General features: G+C 42.9%; 1 protein-coding gene across 2 annotated transcripts in view; it reads left to right on the forward strand.

Moving 5' to 3' along the window:
- LOC126480126 (ionotropic receptor 25a) overlaps positions 1 to 23,099 on the forward strand; it is a 417,221-nt gene that overhangs the window by 330,226 nt on the left and 63,896 nt on the right. For both annotated transcript variants that reach the window (XM_050103840.1, XM_050103842.1), the window contains one exon: positions 12,605 to 12,737. In XM_050103840.1, the coding sequence (XP_049959797.1) occupies positions 12,605 to 12,737 (133 nt within the window). The remainder of the gene's footprint in view (positions 1 to 12,604; positions 12,738 to 23,099) is intronic.

Below are 23,099 nucleotides of genomic sequence, written 5' to 3' on the forward strand. Positions count from 1 at the left end.
AGTCCCATTTGGACCTCTGGTTCTGCACCACCTGGCTTACCCATCATCTTAAGTGGTCTGTTTTCTCTCATGTGTACTCGAGCAACCTCTTGCTCTGTGTGCTGTCTGCTGACTCCTACCCCCCGCCCCCCACATCTAAACCAAATTGGTGGCTTTCTAAGGCCAACTGGAGGCTTTACTTCTCCCAGGCAACTTTCGCCAAACAACAATTTTCCAGTTGTGATACCCAGGTAGAATACCTTACAAATGTTATCCTTACCACCACAGAATGTTCCATTCCTCAAATTTCATCTTTACTGCGCCATGTCCCAGTCCCTTGGTGGACTGAGGCATGCCATGACATAATTTGTGCGCAAAGACATGCTCTCCACATTTTCCACCATCATCCTACAATGGCGAACTGTATTCATTACAAACAGTTGCATGCACAGTATTGTTGCATTCTTCAGGATAGCAAAAAAGCTAGCTGAATTTGATTCACTAGTTCTTTTAACAGTTACACTCCCTCTTCCATCATGTGGACCAACCTCTGTCTCTCTGGGACCAAGGTCCATTCCCCACTTTCGAGCCTGACTGTAGCAGATGATGTCATTGTGGAGCCCATTGCAATCTCCAACACCTTAGGCCACTATTTTGCGGAGATTTTGAGCTTCACCCACTATCACCCTGCCTTCCTCCATTGGAAATGAGAGGGGGATGCTTGGGTGATACTCTTCTCCTCTCACAGTCACACCTGTACTATGAGGGAGCTAGATCATATTCTCACTTCATCCTTATCCTCTGCCCCAGGGCTGGACAATGGTCACATTCAGATGTTGCAGCACCTTTCTCTTGCAGGCACCTTCATACATACAGCAACATCTGGGCAGAGGGCCTGTTTCCCAGATGCTGGTGTGAAGCCACTTTGCCGGCCGAAGTGGCCGAGCGGTTCTAGGCGCTACAGTCTGGAGCCGCGCGACCGCTACGGTCGCGGGTTCGAATCCTGCCTCGGGCATGGATGTGTGTGATGTCCTTAGGTTAGTTAGGTTTAAATAGTTCTAAGTTCTAGGGGACTGATGACCTCAGATGTTAAGTCCCATAGTGCTCAGAGCCATTTTTTGTGAAGCCACTTTCATACCCATACCTAAGCCCAATAAGGACAAACACCTTTCTTCTAGCTACCGCCCCAGTTCTCTCACCAGCCGTATTTGCAAGACAATGGAATGTATGATTCATGCCCGGCTAGTATGGTGGCTCAAGTCTCACAATTTGCTAACCACTGCACAAGGTGGATTTTGAATACACCGCCCTGCAGTTGACCATCTCCGGTCACTTTGTCAACCCACATCATTAATGGTTTTCTGTGGAAATACCAGACTATGGCTGTGTTTTTTTATCAGAGAAAGCCTACAGCTGCTGCTGGAAGACTGGTATCCTCTGTACTCTCTACATGTGGAGCTTCCGAGGCTGCCTGCCCCATTTCCTTCAGGAATCTTTAAAGGACAGAGCTTTCAAGGTATGTTTGGCCTCTGCTTTGTCGGATACCTTTATCCAGGAAAATGGGGTGCTTCAGGCTCTATCCTGAGTGTCACCCTCTTTGCTATCGCTATTAACCCAGTTATGGTCTGTCTCCTGCTGGGCATCTCCGGCTACCTTTTCATCAACGATTTTAGGGCCTGTTGCCATTGTCCGTGGACTTTTCTCCTTCAGTGGCGTCTTTGGCCACATCTTGATTGTCTTTACTTGTGGAGAATCAACAATGGCTTTCACTTTTCCACTGATAAATCATTTGTTTGCATATCTGGTGATGCAATTGGTTTCTTCCACCATCTTTACATCTTGGGCCTGTTGCTCTTCCATCTGCTGAAACTACAAAATTCCTTAGGATTGTGCTTGATAGGAAACTTTATTGGCCCTCCCATGTGTCTTACCTGGCTGCCTGCTGTACCAGCCCCTCCATGTGCTGTGTTTCCTGAGCAATACTTCCTGGGGAGTGGATAGGACCACTGTCCCCCATTTGTACCAATCTCTTGTTTGTTCGAAGCTAGACTGTGGGTGTTTTGTTTATGCATTTGCGCATCTGTCCCTCTTATGCTGTCTAAATGCAATCCACCATTGTGGAGTCTGTTTGACCACTGGTGCCTTTTGCACTAGCCTAATTGAAAGTCTCTATGCGGAAGCTGACAAACTACCACTGTTGTACCAGCGTCATGATCTACTCAGTGTATATGCATGGCATTTGTATTCCATGCCCAGCCACCCATCCTATGCCTTCTTCTTCAATAACTCCTTTGACCACCAGTATGGGATGTGGCCCTCTTCCCTGTTACATCGTGGAGTTCTCGTTTGGCTAGTACTCCAGTAGCTTAACTTCACTCTACCTGCCACTTGCCTGATGGGTGTGAACCCTTCACCACCTTGGCTTCATGTGGCAGCCAGTGTTCACCTTGGTCTTCATTCTCTTCCTAAGGCAACTACTCCAATTTGATCTATCACTGCATATTTCTCAACCTTTGCTTGGAACTTAGTGATATTATCTTTGTGTACACTGATGGCTCTCAGACAACCATGGTGTCAGGTGTGCCTTCATCCTTGGAACTGATGATTTTCAAAATTCTGGAACACTGCTCAGTGTTTACAGCAGATCTCTTTGCCATGTATCAGACTAGACAGTACATCCAGTGATGCAGGCTTTTTAGTTGTGCCATTTGCCCTTCAGAGCCTGTGTGTGCTGTAAATAGTCCATCCTTAGTGCAATGGGTCCAAGAAAGTTTCCACTTGCTAACTCTTGAGGGAGTCACTGTGGTGTTTATGAAGGTCCCTGGTCACTTTGGTATGATAGGAGGCTGCTAATGCTGCTGCCAAGGCTGCTGTCCTCCTACCTCAGCCTGCTAGTTCTTCCATTCCTTCCAATGATCTCTGTGTTGCCATCTTTCAGCAAGTGGTGTCCCTTTGGCATCGCCACTAGTCTCCCCTTCATGGGAACAAGCTCTGGGGAATTAAACCTCTCATAGCAGTGTGACTGACCTCCTCCTGGCTCTCTTGCCTGAGGAGATCATTTTAGCTAGGTTGCATATTGTCCACTGTCATTTTAGCCATCGTCATTTATTAATTGGTGATCTCTCATCATTTTGTGCTCATTATCATTAAACTTTGATGGTTCACCATTTCCTGACCAAATGCCTGTTTTTCAACCACTTATGTTCTAATGCATGTTTGTCATCTGAGTTATTGGCAATTTTAGCAAACTACATGCAGGCTGTCAACCGCATTTTACTTTTTATCCATCATAGCAATGTGAGAAAGGACATTTAATCTTTAGTTCAGAACCTCCATTGTCTCTATGCCGTATTTTGTGGATCTTTCTCCAAGAGGAAGTTGTCGTTCTTAGCTCCCATTTCTTTCATCAGTTGGGCTTAATGTATAGTCATTTTCAACTCCTTTTTTGCATTAGTGTTCTACAGTTCTGACATGGGTGCCCCAAAACAAAACCAATTAAAAATAGAACTCGTTAACAGTTTATCTCTTGGAATTTAATGTATAAAAGTGGTATTAATTTCCTGTCCCTTTTGTTTATACTCACATTGTGTAGAATCAAAGCATTTGAGATATAGTTCCATAAATGATGGAAATTATGTGGACTGTGGAGGGTCCCCACAGAATTGGAAAGGAGGGGGACATTTAAAAAATATTGATAAGCAGAAGGGACAGCATGAAAACACATGTGTTAAGACATCATGGAATAATTTCCATGGCACTTGAAGGAGCTGTAGAGGTTGAAAACTGCAGGGGAAGACTAAGATTGGAATATATCCAAAAGTTAATTGAGGATGTTGGGTGCAAAAGCTACCGTGGGATGAAGAGGTTGGTGGAGGAGAGAAATTCTTGGCAGGGTATATCAAACAAGCCAATAATAGACTGATTTTTGTTGGGGGAGGGGGGGGGAGTGATTTCAAAATAGTATGAAAAGTTTAAATTTCAACTTTCTGTAGCACTAAAATGAAATGAGTTGGCTTTTGATGGCCAGAAGTCCCACATGGGGAAATTCGGCCACCAAGTTGCAAGTCTTTTCAATTGATACTGCATTGGGTGACATGTATGTTGATGATGATGATGAAATGATGATGAGGACAACATAATACCCAGTTCCTGAATGCAAAAAATCTCTGAGCCAGCAGGAATCAAATCTGGGCCCACTGCAAGGCAGTCAGGTGCACTGACCATTCAGCTAAGTGGGTAGACTCTGTAGCATTAAATTTATGTGTTGCTTTCTACCTCACTTGTAGCTTTCCTCCCTCCCTAAACATCCAATTTATATCATCAACTCATTGTTCATTCAGATTTACTGACATAGCTTTTCCTTTTAGCACACAAGTATATTTTGTGACCCTTGATGTGTCTATTCCTTCATTTGGATTTTTCTCAGGAATTTGCTTCTAGTATGAGGGTGAGTCAAACGAAAACCTTAAATATTTTTAAAAATATTATTTACTGCACAGAAGTGGTAAAAACTGTATCACTTTTCAACATAATCTCCCCCACACTCAATGCAATTCCTCCGGCACTTACAAAGAACATGAATTCCTTTAGAAAAAAATCTTTTCGTAATCCGCACAACCACTCATGCACCGCGTGGCATACCTCTTCATCGGAACGGAACTTCTTTCCTCCCACTGCATCTTTGAGTGGTCCAAATATAAGAAAATCACTTGGGGCAAGGTTTGGTGAGTGTGGTGGATGAGGAAGACACTCAAAATGCAGGTCTGTGATTGTTGCAACTGTTGTGCAGGTAGTGTGGGGCCTTGCATTGTCATGTTGCAAAGGGACACCTGCTGATAGCAATCGACGTCGCTTTGATTCGATTGTAGGCCGCAGATGATTTTTTAGGAGATCTGTGTATGATGCACTGGTGACAGTGGTCCCTCTAGGCATGTAATGCTCCAAAATGATGCCTTTTTCGTCCCAAAAGAGAGTCAGCATAACCTTCCCTGCTGATGGTTCTGTTCGAAACTTTTTTGGTTCTGGTGATGAGGAATGGTGCCACTCCTTGCTCACTCTCTTCATTTCCAGTTGGTGGAAGTGAACCCAGGTTTCGTCCCCAGTAACAATTCTAACAAGGAAGCCATCACCTTCTCGTTCAAAGAGCTGAAGAAGTTCTTCACAAGCATCAACACGTCGTTCTCTCATTTCAGGAGTCAGCTGCCATGGCACCCATCATGCAGACACTTTGTGAAACTGGAGCACAGCATGCATAATATGGTGAGCTGACCCATGACTACTCAGTAAACATGCTGCAATGTCATTCAGTGTCACTCGGCTGCTTTCCTTCACTATGGCTTCAACTGCTGCAATGTTCTGTGGAGTCACAACTCGTTGTGCCTGACCTGGATGAGGAGCATCTTCCACTGAAGTCACACCATTTGCGAACTTCCTACGCCATTCGTAGACTTGCTGCTGTGACAAACAAATGTTTACTGGACTCCATGTAGGAATAGATCGTGTATGTGGTATACTTGTTTTGCCAGTCCTCAAAGCATCTGTTCAGTTCATAGGACAGCAACAAGGAAAAACTGCAAATTATGAGTTCTGCTGTATTTACGTCTTGATGTGGGTCTTGCAATTTTAGTCGAATGTGGTGGAGATGACTGCTTGAATGACCAAGCTATATGTCTCACAAAAACAGTGAATATATTTGGTGATCAGCAAATGACATATACGAACTGAATGATTCCAAAAATTAAGTCGTGTATCTCCAAATGGTTGTGTCCCTCTGTGTTAAATGTAATCTGTGTTTCATTGAAGAAATTAATATGCATAAAATAATTGGTGAACTGTGCTGATGAATATCATAAATGAGAGTTAGCTCTGCAGTATTCATTAACCAATGTCCAGCCATTTTCATAAGAATGGAAAGATGTGACACTAGTATTTTTTGTGAACAACGGTTTCATTATCTGGGCAATCTGTGTGCCATACATGCATGCCTGCAGTGTGAAGCTCCTCAGTGAAAACTCTTGTGCAGAATACAAATATAGTTTTTGAGAATGGGAAGGAAACAATTTTCACAACATTTTCTGGCAGACTAAAATTGTATGCTGGACCGAGATGCAAACTCGACATTGGAAGATAAGATATTGGTAGAACTAAAGCTGTGAGGAGGGTTCATGACTTGTTCTTGAGTAGCTAGTAGCTCAATCTGTAAAGCACTTGTCTGCCAAAGGCAAAGGTCCTGAGTCTGAGTCTCAGTCTGACACACAACTTAAATCTGCCAGGAAGTTGTATATCAGTGCCCACTCTCCTGCAGAATGAAAATTTCATTCTGACAACAATTTTCACACTTGTTGTTGCAAGCAGAATGCATGCAGGGTGTTTCATAATGACATTTTAAAAATTCAGGAAGCAGTTCCTTGCACAAAAACAAGAAAAAAAATGCATGCCTTAAGAGCTATGAGCACTTGTTCATCCTCGATACTGTGAATCACATCTCTTCTACATCAAGTTCTTTGCTTTCCATATATTGGATGTGGACCAAGACAAGAAACAAAAATCCAGTAAAGATGAGCTCTAAAATGGATCCCTTAAGAGTTATGACCACCTTTTCACTAAAAGGGATGTGTTTCACTGTAACAAAGAGGAATAAGTGCTCATAACTCTTAAGACATGCATTTTAGAGCCCATGTTTACTGAATTATTTTTTCCTTGTTTTGGTCCATACTACCTCCTCCCAAAATATGGAAAGCATAGAGCTTTTAGTAAAAGAGCTGTAGTTCACAATATTGAGGATGAACAAGTGCTCATAGCTCTTAAGATATGCACTTTATAGCCCATGTTTACTGGACATATTTTTCTTGTTTTGGTATAAATAACCTGTCACCAAATTTTTCAAAAGTATTTTGAAACATCCTATATGTGTGAATCCATTGGTATATTGATAACCTACACATAACACAAATCTTAAAAGGCCTTTCCAGCCATGATGGGCAGCTGTTAAAAGTGCATGATATAAGCCCTGCTGACAAGAGTAGTCTTATCGAAAGATCTTTTAGACAAATCAGCAATGAGAATCTGGAAACCTTTGGCAGACATTTGCAGGATATAAGGCTGAAAATGCCAATGATAAATTTTACCTATTCCTGAATTTGAAAAAAAGATAACCTGTATGATTGCAAGAGACAATAGTTCACTAAGGGAATCAAAATATTATGTAAAACAAAGAGAATGCCATATGTTTCATTCAGAAATTCTAACAAACGTCAGAATAGAGAGCACTACAAATTATAATGTAGCATCCTAAAGAATGTAATTAAAAAATCAATGCACTTGTTTATTGAATCTCAAATTGACAGCTCAAATAATAAAGCAAGAACTCTTTGGAAGTTTGTCAAAAGGGAGACAGGAAAAATTTCAGTATCAAAGTGAGTCATAATGGAAGCATGGTAGATGCAGGTAATGTAGTTGACAGTATCTTTAACAACCATTTTTTGACAGCAGCAGATCAAATTGGTTGTAAAGGATCTATTGTTGAAGCCAAGAACTTTCTTCAAAAAGAAGTCCAGAACAAAATTAGTCAGATGCATATGCCCTATATTACAACCAATCAGAAAGTAATAAACCAAATGAAAAATTAAAATTCCATTCATGTGGATGATATAGCTATGAAAGTATTGAAGCTCTGCTACAAATTTATTCTTAAAGTTTCTCTGTCACATATTGAATGAGTCTATAAATCAATGTACTGTCCGTAATAGACTCAAAACTGCAATTGTTATGCCACTGTTCAGAAAAGGTGATAAAGCTGAGGTTTCCAACTACTGGCCAGTCTCATTGCTAACAAGTCTTTCTAAAATCCTTGGGGAACTTATGTTCAAGGGTATCATAGGTCACCTTAATAAACATAACATCCTTAACAAAAATCAGTTTGTATTCCAAAAGGCTATTTCAAATGAACATGCCGTTTTCTCATTTGCCACCCAACTCTTCAAATACATGACCAATAAAACGTCATCAGTTGGAATCTAGGGTGATCTGTTTAAAGCATTTGACTGTGTAGGTCACAACATTCTACTTAAGGAGGCTGAGCACTATAGCTTATATGGTAAAGTAGGGATGCAGGTCGAATCATACCTAGAAAGTAGAAGGAAGTTTTGAATAATTCTGCAATGTGCATGTGCATGATTTGACTGGGGCACAGTGAAATGTGAAGAACCACTCAGCTTGGTGCTTGGTCCCTCACTTTTCTTCATCTTTATCAATGATTTGCCATGGTGTATGACACAAAAAGCGCACTTCACCTTACTTGCAGATGACACAATCATTATGACAGACAAAGCACCAAACTGCAATTTAGAGAACTCTGTAACCACAATATTCAAAGAAGTTCTAGACTGGTTCACATCAAAGATCTGTCCCTCATTGTTAAGAAGATTTAGTTCCTTCAGTTTCAAACAGCAAACAAAGTACTGGAAAATACTGAAAGAAAATGTGGTGACAAAGAAATATTGTGAGTTCAGTCTTCCATATTCCTGCGACTACACGTTAATAACACTCTAAACTGGTCAATTCATATAATCAATATTTGTTAAAGACTGAATTTGGCAGCCTTTACCATTCATTCAATTTCATTTGGATATTTCCAAGATGCTCATACAAAAATTTTTTCAAACAACTGGGGATGCACACTGTGCCATGCCACTACATTCTTTCACTAAGTGCTTTGTGAACAATAGTCATAAATTTACAGAACAAAGAGTGACTATCATGATCATGATACAAGGAGAACACATGATCTTCACAAAGATGTATAAAATCTTAGCATGGTACTGAAAGGAGCACATTATTCAAGCATAAAAGCATGCAATAAACTTCCAGTTCATGTTAAATCAGTCCTTGGAGATAAGACTAAATTCAAAAAACAGCTGAAACTTTATCTTTTGAATAGTTCTTTCTCCTCTTTACAGTTATTTACAGGAAGTTTTTGTCAATATGTAATAATTAGTGAAATGTGTTTTATTTTAAGCATTCCTATAACAAATGATTGTGTAGCACTAGTATATCAATCATTCACAGGAAGCTTTTTATGTGAATTAGAACATAAATCTTATGATTTATTTGTGTAACCATTATTACTACTGTAATTCATGTTGTTATTTTAACACACGAGTCCTACATATTTGTTTGCATGTTATTTAAAATGTAAGCCTCAAGATCATTTACATATGGTTATTACTGTAGTAATCTGACACATTCTACTTCCTATCAATATACTCATATCAAGGATCCATGAAACTCAATTATAAACAAAATAATAAAAAAAAAAAATTATGGACTGACAAGCAGAGTGCCCAGAAATATATTTAACAGCAGTGACACTGTTAGTCAAGTCTGCATCCCGATACTTGCTCCTGTTAGTGAAGCCTAGAGCCTGATATGTGACTTTCAATAACAGCTATCAAAAACTGCAGTCTCCTGTGGTCATTGTATCATGAGTTCACTGTAATGACTTACTGCCCATTCAGGTAATTTGGAGAGTATAAATAAAAATATTCGAGGTTCAATACTCAGTCAGTACAATAATTTTTTCTCATATTTGTTGTGATTATAATCTGTGACAGTATTTCAGGTGCATGAAAAACAAATTGATCATGATTTGATTTACATGTTGAATTAGGTGCCCCATTAATTGGCTGGATAAGCCTGCAACAGGATCGTGTCTGTCAAAATAGTGTGATGTAAATGATTAATGGAAAATCTCATATAAAGATGTGAAACAAATACTAACAAAGAGATAGAGGGGCTGTCCAGTACTTACCTCAGCTCAGTACAGCCGATAGATACACAAAAAACAGAACCGAAAATTTACGTTCCTAGCTTTCAGAACAAATGTTCCTTCATCAGGGAGGAGAGAGGGGAAAGAAAGGGAAGAAGGGAAAGTGGATTCAGTTACTCACACCCCAGGTTATGAAGCAACAGGGAAAGGAAAACAGGGAGGGTAGCAAGGATGGAGGCATGGTTGTCAGGGGGAAGCCAAAGATATTCTACTGTAAGTACTGTGCCAGCTTCAAACCAAAGAGGATGCATACAGAAGTAAAGAGGTATACAGTATAAAGATAAACACAACTATGTAGGATGAAAAGATGCGTGAATGGCTAAAGACGAAAGGGAAAGAGGAGAAGACTGAAGAGTAAATGGGAGTGAGGTTGTTTAATGTAGGTTCAGTCCAGGGGGATGGCGGGATGAAAGGATGTGTTGGAGTGCAAGTTCCCATCTCCACTGTTCAGAGGGACTAGTGTTGGGTGGGAGAAGCCAAATGGCACACACGGTGTAGCAGGTTCCTAGGTCCCTAGAATTATGCTGGAGGGCATGCTCTGCTACTGGGTATTGGACATCTCTTAGGCGGACAGTTTGTCTGTGTCCGTTCATGCACTCAGCCAGTTTGGTTGTTGTCATAGCGATGTAAAAGGCTGTGCAGTGCAGGCATGTCAGCTGATAAATGACATGTGTTGTTTCACACGTGACCCTGCCTTGCATTGTGTATGTTTTACCAGTAGCGGGGCTGGAGTAGGTGGTTGTGGGGGGATGCATGGGGCAGGTTTTGCAGCGAGGTCGGTTACAGGGGTAGGAACCGCTGGGTAGAGAAGGTAGTCTGGGAATATTGTAGGGTTTAACAAGGACTTTACGGAGGTTAGGGGGGGGCAACAAAAGGCAACTCTGGGTGGTGTGGGGAGAACTTTGTCAAGGGATGATCTCATTTCAGGGGTTGACTTGAGAAAGTCATATCCCTGGTGGAGTAATTTGTTGATGTATTCAAGGCCAGGATAATATTGGGTGACAAGGGGGTACTTCTGTGTGGTCTGGGGCTAGGAACATTGTTGTTGGACGGGGAGGAATGTATTGCTCGGGAGATCTGTTTGTGGACAAGGTCTGCAGGGTAGTTGCGGGAGAGGAAAGCACTGGTCAGGTTATTGGTGTAATTGTTGAGGGATTCATCACTAGAGCAGATACGTTTGCCACGAATACCTAGGCTGTAGGGAAGGGAACGTTTGATGTGGAATGGATGGCAGCTGTCAAAGTGAAGGTACTGTTGTTTGTTTGTGGGTTTGATATGGACAGAGGTGTGGATGTGAGCTTCAACAAGATGAAGGTCAACATCCAGGAAGGTGGCTTGGGTTTTGGAGAAGGACCAGGTGAAATTCAGATTCTAAAAGGAGTTGAGGTTATGGAGGAAATTAAGGAGTGTTTCTTCACCATGAGCCCAGACCACAAAGATGTCATCTATAAACCTATACCAGGCCAGGGGAATCAGTTGTTGGGTCTTCAGGAAAGCCTCCTCCATGCGGCCCATGAAGAGGTTAGCATAGGATGGAGCCATCCTGGTTCCCATGGCTGTTCCCCTGATTTGTTTGTAGGTCTGGCCTTCAAAAGTGAAGGAATTATGGGTTAGGATGAAGTTGGTAAGCACGATAAGGAACGAGGCTTTTGGAAGATCTTCGGGTGGGCATTGGGAGAGGTAGTGCTCAAGGGCAGAGAGACCATGGGTATGTGGGATGTTTGTGTAAAGGGATGTAGCATCTATGGTGACAAGAAAGGTTTCAGGTGGGAGAGAAGTGGGAATGGATTTGAGGCGTTCTAGGAGGTGGTTTGTGTCTTTGATGTAGGATGGGAGTGTGCGGGTGATAGGTTGGAGGTGTTGGTCTACCAGAGCTGAGATATGTTCTGTTGGGGCTTTGAAGCCTGCTACAATGGGACAGCCACGATGGTTCTCTTTGTGGATTTTGGGTAATATGTAGAAGGTAGGAGTACGGGGCTCAGGTGGAGTGAATAAGTCTATGGAATCCGTTGTGAGGCCTTGTGAGGGACCTTGGATTTTTAGGATTTTCTGCAGCTCAGTCTGGATGGAGGGAATGGGATCCTGGGTAACAGCTTTGTAGGTTGAGGTGTCGGAGAGTTGACGTAGTCCTTCTGCCACATACTCCACATGGTCAAGTACCACAGTTGTGGAGCCTTTATCCGCCGGGAGGATGACAATAGAGCGGTCTGTTTTCAGCTCCTTAATGGCACAGGATTCAGCTGGGATGATGTTGGGGTGTTCTTCAAGAAGGACTGGGAGGCAACAGTGGATGTGAGGAATTCCTGAAATGTCTGCAAGGGATGGTTTTGGGGGAGGGGAGGAGGATCCCTTTGAGAAGGCGGTCGGAATTGTTCTAGACAGGGTTCAACACTGGGTCTAGTATTTGGGGGCCTCCTCTCATTCACCCGGAACCTCAACTGGAAATATCACTTCACTACCCAAACAACCTAAAACTGACATTTTTTATTATTTTCTCTCTGTTGGTTGCTAGATTAGAGCCTTATTCATTCTAATTTATTATTTTTTTCATACAAAATGCAATTAGTTCCATCTTGTCCCTGTCCACTGCCTTAATTTCTGTATCTTCTTAAATACTTCTTTCTCATTCCTGTAGGAAGTTTTGCACTTCTCTGTTGCCACAATATCTTCAAGAAACTCCAATAATATCTTACCATATCTACTTGCACCAAAAAAAATTTAAAAAGAAAAACAAACATTGTGATGAGTCACTATTTGTCATTTCAATACATATTTTTAACTCAAATTCTTGATTACCAGGTGATGCAACTGATATACGCTATCAGGTTTTGACAAATTGTGACCTGCAGATGGTTGGTGAGGAATTTTCACGCAAACCTTATGCCATAGCTGTGCAACAAGGTTCTCCTCTGAAAGACCAGTTTAATAATGCGTAAGTATTATCAGAGAAAGAAAGTGACAAGTGATTGCTTTAGGATTAACTTATAATAAATAAATAAATAATATAATAAATAATTATTACAGATTTTGAGACATTTATCCAATGACAGGAATTTGCAGGAAAGTAACATACATTTTTAAGTAGACTGTTGTGACCTAGATTTCTGGCTTGTACATTGTACCTGGACTATTGATTTAGGATAGCCATCAAAATTTAGATTTTTTGATAGTTTGTGGTACAGAAGTTGTTTTCTGTTTCACAGATTATGATATAATGGCTCTTATTATGTGAAACTTATTTGTATTAAGATAAGTGACTGAATTACCACAACAACACACAGAAATATCTTTGATGATGACAAAAGTCATGCCACAGCTTTGATGCCACAAGATACTAAACACAATAGGAACCATTTGGGATGCACATCAGCATCTCAGTAGCATTACAGCAGTGTCACGCAAAGTACTGAACTGACAAGTTCAGATGGCCTGTAAGATATCTCCTATTAGATATTTGCAAATATAGTACAGAGCAGCTTTTTGCTTTTAGTGATTATGCTGACAGTTCTTCAGTCAAATACGATGAGGATGATGATGATGTGTAATATTGAAAATGTTATTACCAGTAGGAATTCTCTCATAGAAAAGATAGATTTGAGTGCTTTTGAGATAAGAGAGAACATTAGTAAACAAATTAAATTTAATGTATTGAATTGCATGGCCATCATTTATAATAAAACCATTGAGTTTGTGAGGTGTATCTAATGTTTGCAACTATATTCCTACAATGTTTTACACTGTAAATTTTTTTGATAAACCATCAGAGCAACAACAGCAATAGTATATGATAGTACATTGCATGAGGGTCATTGAGTAAATAATATCCCTTTTTTTTCTCATAACACATTTATTCTTAATGGTTCAAATTTGGTGACAGTAGCACCAATGTTTTTTCCACATCTACAATTTTTCTGTGCAGTCTCCATTATGTTCTATTGTATGACACCACTGTTGCGTAAAATCATTAATTCCCTGTTGATAAGAACTCTTTTCCTGTGCTCATAGCCATGTTTTCAATGCATGAATTACACTCTCATCACCTTGAAACCTGACAGGAAGCCCTAGTCACACAACATTTGCGTTTACCTTGAAAATGTGTCCCATATAGAGAATACTTAAGTGAAAGTCACAGGGCACCAGGTTTGGGCTGTAGGGTGGGTGGATGAAGTAGTGATGCCTTGGGTCATTCCAGCGACTGCCAGAGAAGGTTGAAAAGACCATAGGCTGAGACTTCCTGAACTTGTGCCATACGGTTGAGAACTGTAGGGTCCCTCTAAATAGGTCATGTGTACACTACGTATCAGAGACTGCTACTCAGGTAGCTGATTGTGTTTGGGGTGCACACAAATGTTTTTTTTAGATTAGGTGACTCTACATCCAATCCGCATAATGATGGCTGCATGAAACCCAGAAATATCAGTATAAAATCAAAAGAAATGTCTTCCACAGATCAGAGTCTTAAAATCCTAATGGTAAACTGCAGAATCATTCATAACAAAGTGCTAGAGTTTGAAGCGCTCATGGAGCAGTGAAGTTTGCATGATACTGGGTATAGAAAGCTGCTTGATGCCTGAAATTGACAGCAATGAGATTTTTGGGGAAAATTTAAGTGTATATTGAAAGGATAGGCAAATGGGAAATGAAGGTGATGTATTTGTCACAGTAAATAGAAAACTCAGATCCACTGAGACAGAAATTGAAGCTGCATATGATATTGTTTGGGCAAGACTCAGTATCAGGAGTGGGCATGAAATGGTAATTGAATGCTTCTAAAGCCCACCAGACTTACCTCCTGATGTAACCAAAAACTTCAGAGAAAACCTCATTCACTTGTACGTAAGTTCCCCAATCATACTATAATCATTGGTGGAGACTTAAATCATCCAACAATTAATTGGGAAAATTACAGTTTTCATAGTGGTGTGCGTGATAAGACGTACTGTGAAACTTTAGTAAATGCCTTCTCTGAAAACTACCTAGAAGAGATAGTTTGGAACCCCACTCAGGATGGAAATATATTGGATCTAATGGCAACAAATAGACCTGACGTAATTTGGGGAAGTCAACATGGAAACTGGTGTCAGGGACCATGATGCAGGTGTGGCAACAATCATTATCAAAATGCAAAGGACAACTAAAACAAGCAGAAAGACATATATGTTCAGTAAACCAGAAAAAAAATCAGTAATGTCTTATCTCAGTGAGGAACTCAAAACTTTCAGCACAGGTCAGGAGCATGTAGAGAAACTATGGCTAAGTATAAAAGAATAGTTGACCACACATTGGGTAGATATGTACCCAGTAGAACAGTTCATAATGGGAGGGAACCTCCATGGTATACAGTCACTGTATGCAAACTTCTTAAGAAACAGAGATTACTGCATAATAGGTGTAAAACAAAGCATAGGGCTGTAGAAAGAGAGATGCTGAATGAAATGCATTTTTCTGACAAGAGAACAATGTGTGAGGTCTTCAATGGCTACCATAGCAGAATACAGTCAAATGACATTTCACAAAATACAAAGAAATTCTGTTCATATGTAAAGGCTGTTAGTGGCACCAAAATGAGTGTCCAATTCATAGCAAATAAAACAGAAACCAAAATTGAGGGTAGCTAAGCAAAAGCTGAAATGCTGAACTCTCTTTTCAAATGTTTCTTTACAAAGGAAAACCCAGAAGACTTATCCCAATTTATTCCTTGTACCACTGAAAAGACGAATGAAATAAGTATTAGTGTCAGTAGTGTTGAGAAACAGCTCAAATCATTAAAATTGATAAAAGCTCCAGGCCCTGATGGGGCCATATTCTATATTGAATTTTTTGTGGCGGCGTTCATAGCGACAAGCAATTCGCTGTAGAAACGGCTTACGAAGTCACCGCCACACTTTTAATAGCGGGCCGACCGGTCCGCTGGAACAGCGAACAGAAAGATGAAAACCCAAACACTCTGATTAAATAAAAGTCGGTACTTATCTTTATTAACGAAGATACAGAAACAGTAGTGAACTCCGTGTCTACAGAAATCTGTCTAGTTCGAGTCGGAGCGGCTAGGTCAGTGTCGGCTGACGACAAACAACAACTCTGCTGCGATGAACACACAACTGACTAGCAAGTACACAATTCGGTGGCGAGTATACAACTGAGCGGCGAATACAGAACTGTCCTAGCGCTCGCGACTCCAGCGCTTAAGAAACCAGAAGCCAGCGGTGGCGCGCGCAGACTTGCGGCGATTTCCTGTCTCGCTGGCGCTGCTTATGCGGACGGCGTCTGGACTTTGATGCTGCCAACCTTTTGGCAGCGGGCTCGGGTGGCATTACTGGCTAGGATATAACACTCCTCCCCCCCAAATCGCCGCACCGTCGTTGAATAATGACGTGGCGAGCATCGACGGCGGGGGAGGGGTCTGGCCGCAGGTGTAGCAGTAGAGACCGGGGCGGAGACGGTTGTCGGTGGCAGTCCCCGGTCCGCACCCCAGAATTGGCTGCGCGGGGCCTCGGGAAACACCGACTGAAAACCGAGGTCAGGGAGCACGCCTGTGACCATGGGCGCAGCTTCTGGTACTGGACGCGACGGGGCGTCGGGACCCACGAAGAGAGGCAGCGTCTCCTGACCCTGCGTCGACGGCTGCTGAGTGGGCGCTGGACAAGGCGCTGCGGTGTCAGACTCCTTGGGGGTGCCCAAGGAAAGCGGCTGCAGGACAGGCTGCACAGCCACCGCTTGGGAAGGCGGCCCGGCTGAGGGGTCGACGTCCATCAGCTCCCAAGGCAGTGGCGACTGAAGAGGGATCGCAGGCGCCGGAGCGACCACCTGGGGCGCTCCCGGATGAAGCTGCACGGGGGGCATCAACGGGACGGGCTGTCGGCGAGGTAGCGGCGACGGCTGCTGCTGCTGCCCTGGGGGCGGCAGCGAAGTCGGAAGGCGCGGCTGGAACCCGCCGCGTACCAAATCTGTGGACAAAGAACGAGCGGCAGAATCTGGGCGGCCAGCACGGTGCAACTGGTTCTGATGCCTCCTGTGCACCCCAGTAGCACCTTGAACAGTATAAAAACCGCGACCCTGGACACTGATCACGGTACCACATTCCCAACGCCGGCGACCGTGATAAACTCTGAAAAAAACGGCGTCGTTGCGCTGAAAACGCGTGCGATGCGCAGAAGCGGCAGGTCGATCCGGGGGGTGCAACAACCGTAGTAGGGTGTGATGACAACGGCCGTGGAGAAGCTCCGCAGGTGAAGGGCCGTCACGTGGCGTGGTCCGGTACGACGACAGGAACGTGATGAGGGCCCGCTGACGAGAGTGCGTAGCACGAAGGCGGTCCATATGATCCTTGAATGTGCGTACAAAACGTTCCGCTGCACCATTCGATTGAGGGTGGAACGGCGGAGTAAGAACATGGCGAATGCCATTGGCAGACCAAAAACTTTCAAATTCAGCAGAGGTAAATTGTGGACCATTGTCAGACACTAAAACTTCTGGAAGACCCTCAATACAAAAAATTGAAGTCAAGGGCTGTATAGTTTGTGCAGACGTTGTAGAATGCATGGGCACAACAAACGGAAAATTACTAAATGCATCTATCACGATGAGCCAACGAGAATTCCAATATGGACCAGCGAAATCAATATGTACTCGCTGCCAGGGACCGGCAGGGCGTGCCCACTCAAAATAGCGTTGAGGCGGAGCAGCTTGGTGTTCGGCACACGTCGAACAATCTGTAGACATCTGCGTAATCTGCTTATCAATGCCGATCCATGTACAATGACGGCGGGCAAGCTGCTTGGTGCGGACCACTCCCCAATGACCTTGATGCAACAAGTCGAGGACCTTGGATTGGAGCACTTGGGGAACCACTACACGAAGCTGGTCATTCTCGGTGCGTAACAGCAAAATTCCGTGCGAAACAGACAACAGATGACGTTGCGGATAATAGCGACGAACCACAGGATCCGATATGTCCTTTGCCTTGGACGGCCAACCACGTTGAACAAAACGTAATAGTAAACTCAGATGAGGATCCGTAACTGTCTCACGTGCCACCTGAGGATAATCAATCGGAAAATCCCGGAGGGATTGATGCTCATCGGCGTCAATCTGATGGCAAGAGTCGTCAGAGGAATCGAAGACATCATCCGCAGCAATCGGCAATCTAGAAAGCGCGTCAGCGTTTGCATGCTGAGCTGTAGGGCGATACAGTATCTCATACTGGTATTGTGATAACAAAAGAGCCCAATGTTGTAGTCTCTGAGCTGTCCGCTGAGGAACTGGTTTAGACGGATGAAACAGTGACGTCAGGGGCTTGTGATCTGTTACTAAATAGAATGGTCTACCATAGAGGTAGTGATGGAATTTTGTGACACCAAACACAATAGCCAACGCTTCCTTGTCCAATTGGCTATAATTACACTGAGCTTTGTTTAGCAATTTAGATGCGAACGCAATAGGACGTTCGGTGTTACCGACTCGGTGAGACAACACAGCACCGAGGCCGAAAGAAGAGGCATCACAAGCTAACACCAGAGGCTTGTTAGGGTCGTAATGGACCAGACAACGATCATTCAATAAAGCCTCTTTAAGCTGCTGAAAGGCTGATTGGCAATCAGCTGACCACACAAACGGAACATTCTTACGGCGGAGACGATGCAACAATGCAGCAATCTGTGATGCATTAGGTATAAACCTAATATAATATGTCAATTTGCCAAGAACTGCTTGCAATTCCTGCAGATTGCGAGGGGCGGGAAAATCACGAATAGCTGCTAAATGTGACTGGGAGGGATGAATGCCTTGAGCATTAATAACATGTCCCAGATACTCCATCTCCGTAAGGAAAAATGAACATTTATCGATGTTGCAACGTAGGCCTGCTTGAGACAACACTGTAAACAAACACTCCAAATTACGGAAATGTTCAGCAGGCGTCCGACCGGACACAACAATATCGTCTAAATAGTTGCAACACGATGGCACATTAGCCAGAAGTTGTGATAAAAAACGCTGAAAAACAGCTGGAGCTGACGCACAACAAAAAGGCAAACGCAGAAAACGGAACAACCCCAATGACGTGTTTATTACAAAATACTGTTGTGATTGCTCGTCGAGGGGCAATTGCAAATATGCTTCATGGAGATCAATTTTGGAAAAGAAACGAGCTTCCCCTAACTTATCCATCAGCTCGTCCGGTCTAGGCAAAGGAAAAGAATCAATGACAGTCTGAGGATTAACTGTCGACTTAAAATCAGCACACAAACATAACTTGCCAGACGGTTTCTTTATAATAACTAAGGGAGAAAGCCACTGGCTCGCTGAAATGGGTTGAATAACACCGTTGTTTTGCCAACGACAAAGTTCATCTTCTACAGGTGCCCGGAGGGCGTGAGGCACTGGACGAGCACGACAAAATCGAGGCTGAGCATTATCTTTTAACGTAATATGAGCGGCAAAGTTCGCAGCACAACCTAGTTCGTCTTTAAATATGTCACTGTATCGTTTACACAAATCGGTTATGCTGTCTGGAGGAACAACAACAGAATTAATTTGCAACACATTGTCTTGGATAGACAGGCCAAACAAGTCAAAACAGTCTAATCCGAAAATGTTTACACTGTCTGTAGCGCGGAGAACTGTGAATGAAACTGTTTTTGTATTGCCACGTAATGTGGCTGGCACGCTACATACACCTAACACAGGAATTTGTTCTCCACTATAAGTAGCCAAAGAATGTTTTGCCGCTGAAAGTTTAGGGCGGCCGATAGCCGCATACGTAGCACTATTTATGAGAGTCACAGACGCACCAGTGTCTAATTGAAAATTGAAGGTCTTATCCTGAATGCGTAGCTTCACAAATAGTTTATTACACTGTCTCTGGATCGGTGCAGTGGAGGCGGAAGACACAAAATCAGCGCGTTTAGCGGGTGTTCGCTGCTTACGACAACTCGTGGGTTGGGCGGGTGGAACAACAACTCCCGCTTCACTTGCAGTCTGTACATTACGTTTTACAGCGTTTGAATTACGCTTGGGTCGCATAGCAGAGGGCTGGGTGGGTGGCTTATTGCGAACAAGTTTATTACCCACACGAACCGTGGAAGAGTCTTTAAACGCGACCTTCTGGGCGGGCTGGCTTTGAAGAACATGAATATCCATGGGCTGGGCAGCACTAGAATTGTTCTTGCGTTTACGCAAACAAACAGTCTAGATGTGTCCTTTCCTTTGACAAAAGTGACAAACCGCGTTTCTCAACGGGCAACGTTCACGAGGATGAGCAAGAACACACTTAGGGCAAGACTTAACTCTATCATTTTGCACACGCGGCTGACGAATGTGTTTAACATGACGCGGCCGGCTAGTGTTTACAGTCTGACTCTGCCGGTGGGGCCGCGGGCGTGACATAACTCGCTTAGCACAGGCAATTTGAGAAATACATGGCTGATCTAACTCACACTCAGCATAGTCAAAAGTATCTTGGGCTTCAATGATGTTCATCACAGTTGCTAATGACGGGTCAGGCAACTTTAAGATAGCAGCACGAATACGAGAATCTGCAATGTTTTGAGTAATAGCGTCTCGTAACATGACATCACTGTAGGAAGCTCCACACACACAATTAAATCGGCACTGACGGGTGAGGCCCCGTAAATCTGTTAACCACTGTTTATTAGATTGATGTGGCAGTTTCTTTAATCTGAAGAACTTGAATCTGGCTGCTGCCACATGAACTCGCGACTCGAAATACTCAGCAAGCTTGTTAACAACAACGTCATAGTCTAAAGCTTCTGGCTGGGATTCCGGGAACAACTTACAAAGTAGTCGATAGACTTCCACGCCTGCAGTGGAAATTAAATAAAGCTGCCGCTCAGTACCTGTGATTTTGTAGACTGTCATGTGCGCCTGCAACTGCGCGAAATATTCTCGCCATTCTTCTCGTGATGCATCAAAAGCACGGAAAGGTGGTGCTGCCTTTGCTTGTTCCATTTGTGTTGGAGGATTAGTTGCTTGTTGGGCAATTGCTTCCACCAGACTTTGTATTTGCTGACTCTGTAACAAGATCAACTGTTGTAAGTCGGCAGACATAGTGAACACAAATTAAACCAGCCCCCAAAATTTTATCGCTATAATTAGTATAACCAGAAACAAGTTGAACCAGCCCTGCACACGAGTTCGGAAGTCCTTGTCGCCAGTTTTGTGGCGGCGTTCGTAGCGACAAGCAATTCGCTGTAGAAACGGCTTACGAAGTCACCGCCACACTTTTAATAGCGGGCCGACCGGTCCGCTGGAACAGTGAACAGAAAGATGAAAACCCAAACACTCTGATTAAATAAAAGTCGGTACTTATCTTTATTAACGAAGATACAGAAACAGTAGTGAACTCCGTGTCTACAGAAATCTGTCTAGTTCGAGTCGGAGCGGCTAGGTCAGCGTCAGCTGACGACAAACAACAACTCTGCTGCGATGAACACACAACTGACTAGCAAGTACACAATTCGGTGGCGAGTATACAACTGAGCGGCGAATACAGAACTGTCCTAGCGCTCGCGACTCCAGCCCTTAAGAAACCAGAAGCCAGCGGTGGCGCGCGCAGACTTGCGGCGATTTCCTGTCTCGCTGGCGCTGCTTATGCGGACGGCGTCCGGACTTTGATGCTGCCAACCTTTTGGCAGCGGGCTCAGGTGGCATTACTGGCTAGGATATAACAGAATTCATAGCTGAGTTAGCCCCTCTTCTCACTATAATCTATCATAGATCCCTTGAACAAAAAACCATGCCCAGTTCTCGGAAAAAGGCAGAAGTTGTCTCCATATACAAGAAGGCTAGTAGAAGTGATCCTCAGAACTACCGTCCAGTATCCATGACATCAATTTGTTGTAGAATCTTAGAACATATTCTGAGCTCAAACACAATGAGTTATCTTGAAGAGCATGACCTCCTCAATGCCAACTAGCATGGTTTTTTAAAATATCGATCATGTGAAACCCAACTCGCACGTTTCTCACATGATATACTTGGACCAAGGGAACCAGGTAGTTGCAGTGTTTCTCAATTTCCAAAAAGCATTTGACTCTGTAATGAACCTATCCTTATTGTCAAAAGTGCAATCATATGGTGTATCAAGTGAAATTTGTGACTGTATTGAGGGCTTTTTGGTAGAAGAACACAGCATGTTATCTTGGATGGAGAGTTATCATGAGGTGTAGAAGTAATTTCAGCTGCCCCCAGGAGAGTGTGTTGGGACCTTTTCAGTTCATGTTGTATATTAATGATATTGCAGACAATATTAATAGTAAAATCAGGCTTTTTGCAGATGATGCAGTTATCTATAATGAAGTACTGAGAGAAGCTGCATAAATATTCGATCTGATCTTGATAAGATCTGAACGTGGTGCAGAGATTGGCAGCTTGCTCTAAATGTTCAGAAATGTAAAATTGTGCATTTCACAAAACAAAAAAAATGTAATATCCTCTGGCTATAATGAGTGACTGTTGGAATTGGCCAACTCATACAAATACATGGGCATCACACTTTGTAGGGATATGAAATGGAATGATCTCGTAGGTTGTGTCATGTGTAAAGCAGATGATAGACTTCAGTTTTTGGTAGAATATTGGGGAAGTGCAATCACTCTACTAAAGAGATTGCTTGCAAATCACTTGTGTGGCCCATCCTGGAATATTGCTCAAGTGTGTGGGACCCATACCAAATAGGACTAATAGAGGATATTGAACATATACAGAGAAGAACAGCATGAATGTCACAGCTTAGTGTAATCCATGGGAGAGTGTCACAGAAATACTGAAGAAACTGAAATGGTAGACTCTTGAAGATAGACACATATTACCCCAAGAAAGTCTATTAACAAAGTTTCAAGAGCCAGCTTTAAATGTTTACTCAAGGGATATACTGCAACCCCCTACATATTGGTCACACAGGGATCATAAGTATAAGATTAGAACAATTAGTGCATGCACAGAGGCATTCAAACAATCATTCACTCCATGATCCATAAGTGAATGGAACAGGAATAACCCTAATAACTGGTACAATGGGATGTACTCTCTGCCATGCACCTCAAAGTGCTTTGCAGAGTATAAATGTAGATGAAGATGTAGATGAACTACATTAGTTTGTGTGTTCCTTTGTTCAGAGACTTGTGTGTGTGGGGGGTGGGGGTGGGGGGAGGGGGGCATTGTCATGTTAAAGGAAGATTTCTTTTGCCTTCTTGTCAGACCAAACAAACTGGAAATGGTTCTTGAGTTTGTTCAGATTCTTCATATATATTCTGAATGTATGTTTGACCCTTTT

The sequence above is a fragment of the Schistocerca serialis genome, chromosome 1 (genome assembly GCF_023864345.2).
Source record: "Schistocerca serialis cubense isolate TAMUIC-IGC-003099 chromosome 1, iqSchSeri2.2, whole genome shotgun sequence".
In the NCBI taxonomy this organism is placed as follows: Eukaryota; Metazoa; Arthropoda; class Insecta; order Orthoptera; family Acrididae; genus Schistocerca; species Schistocerca serialis.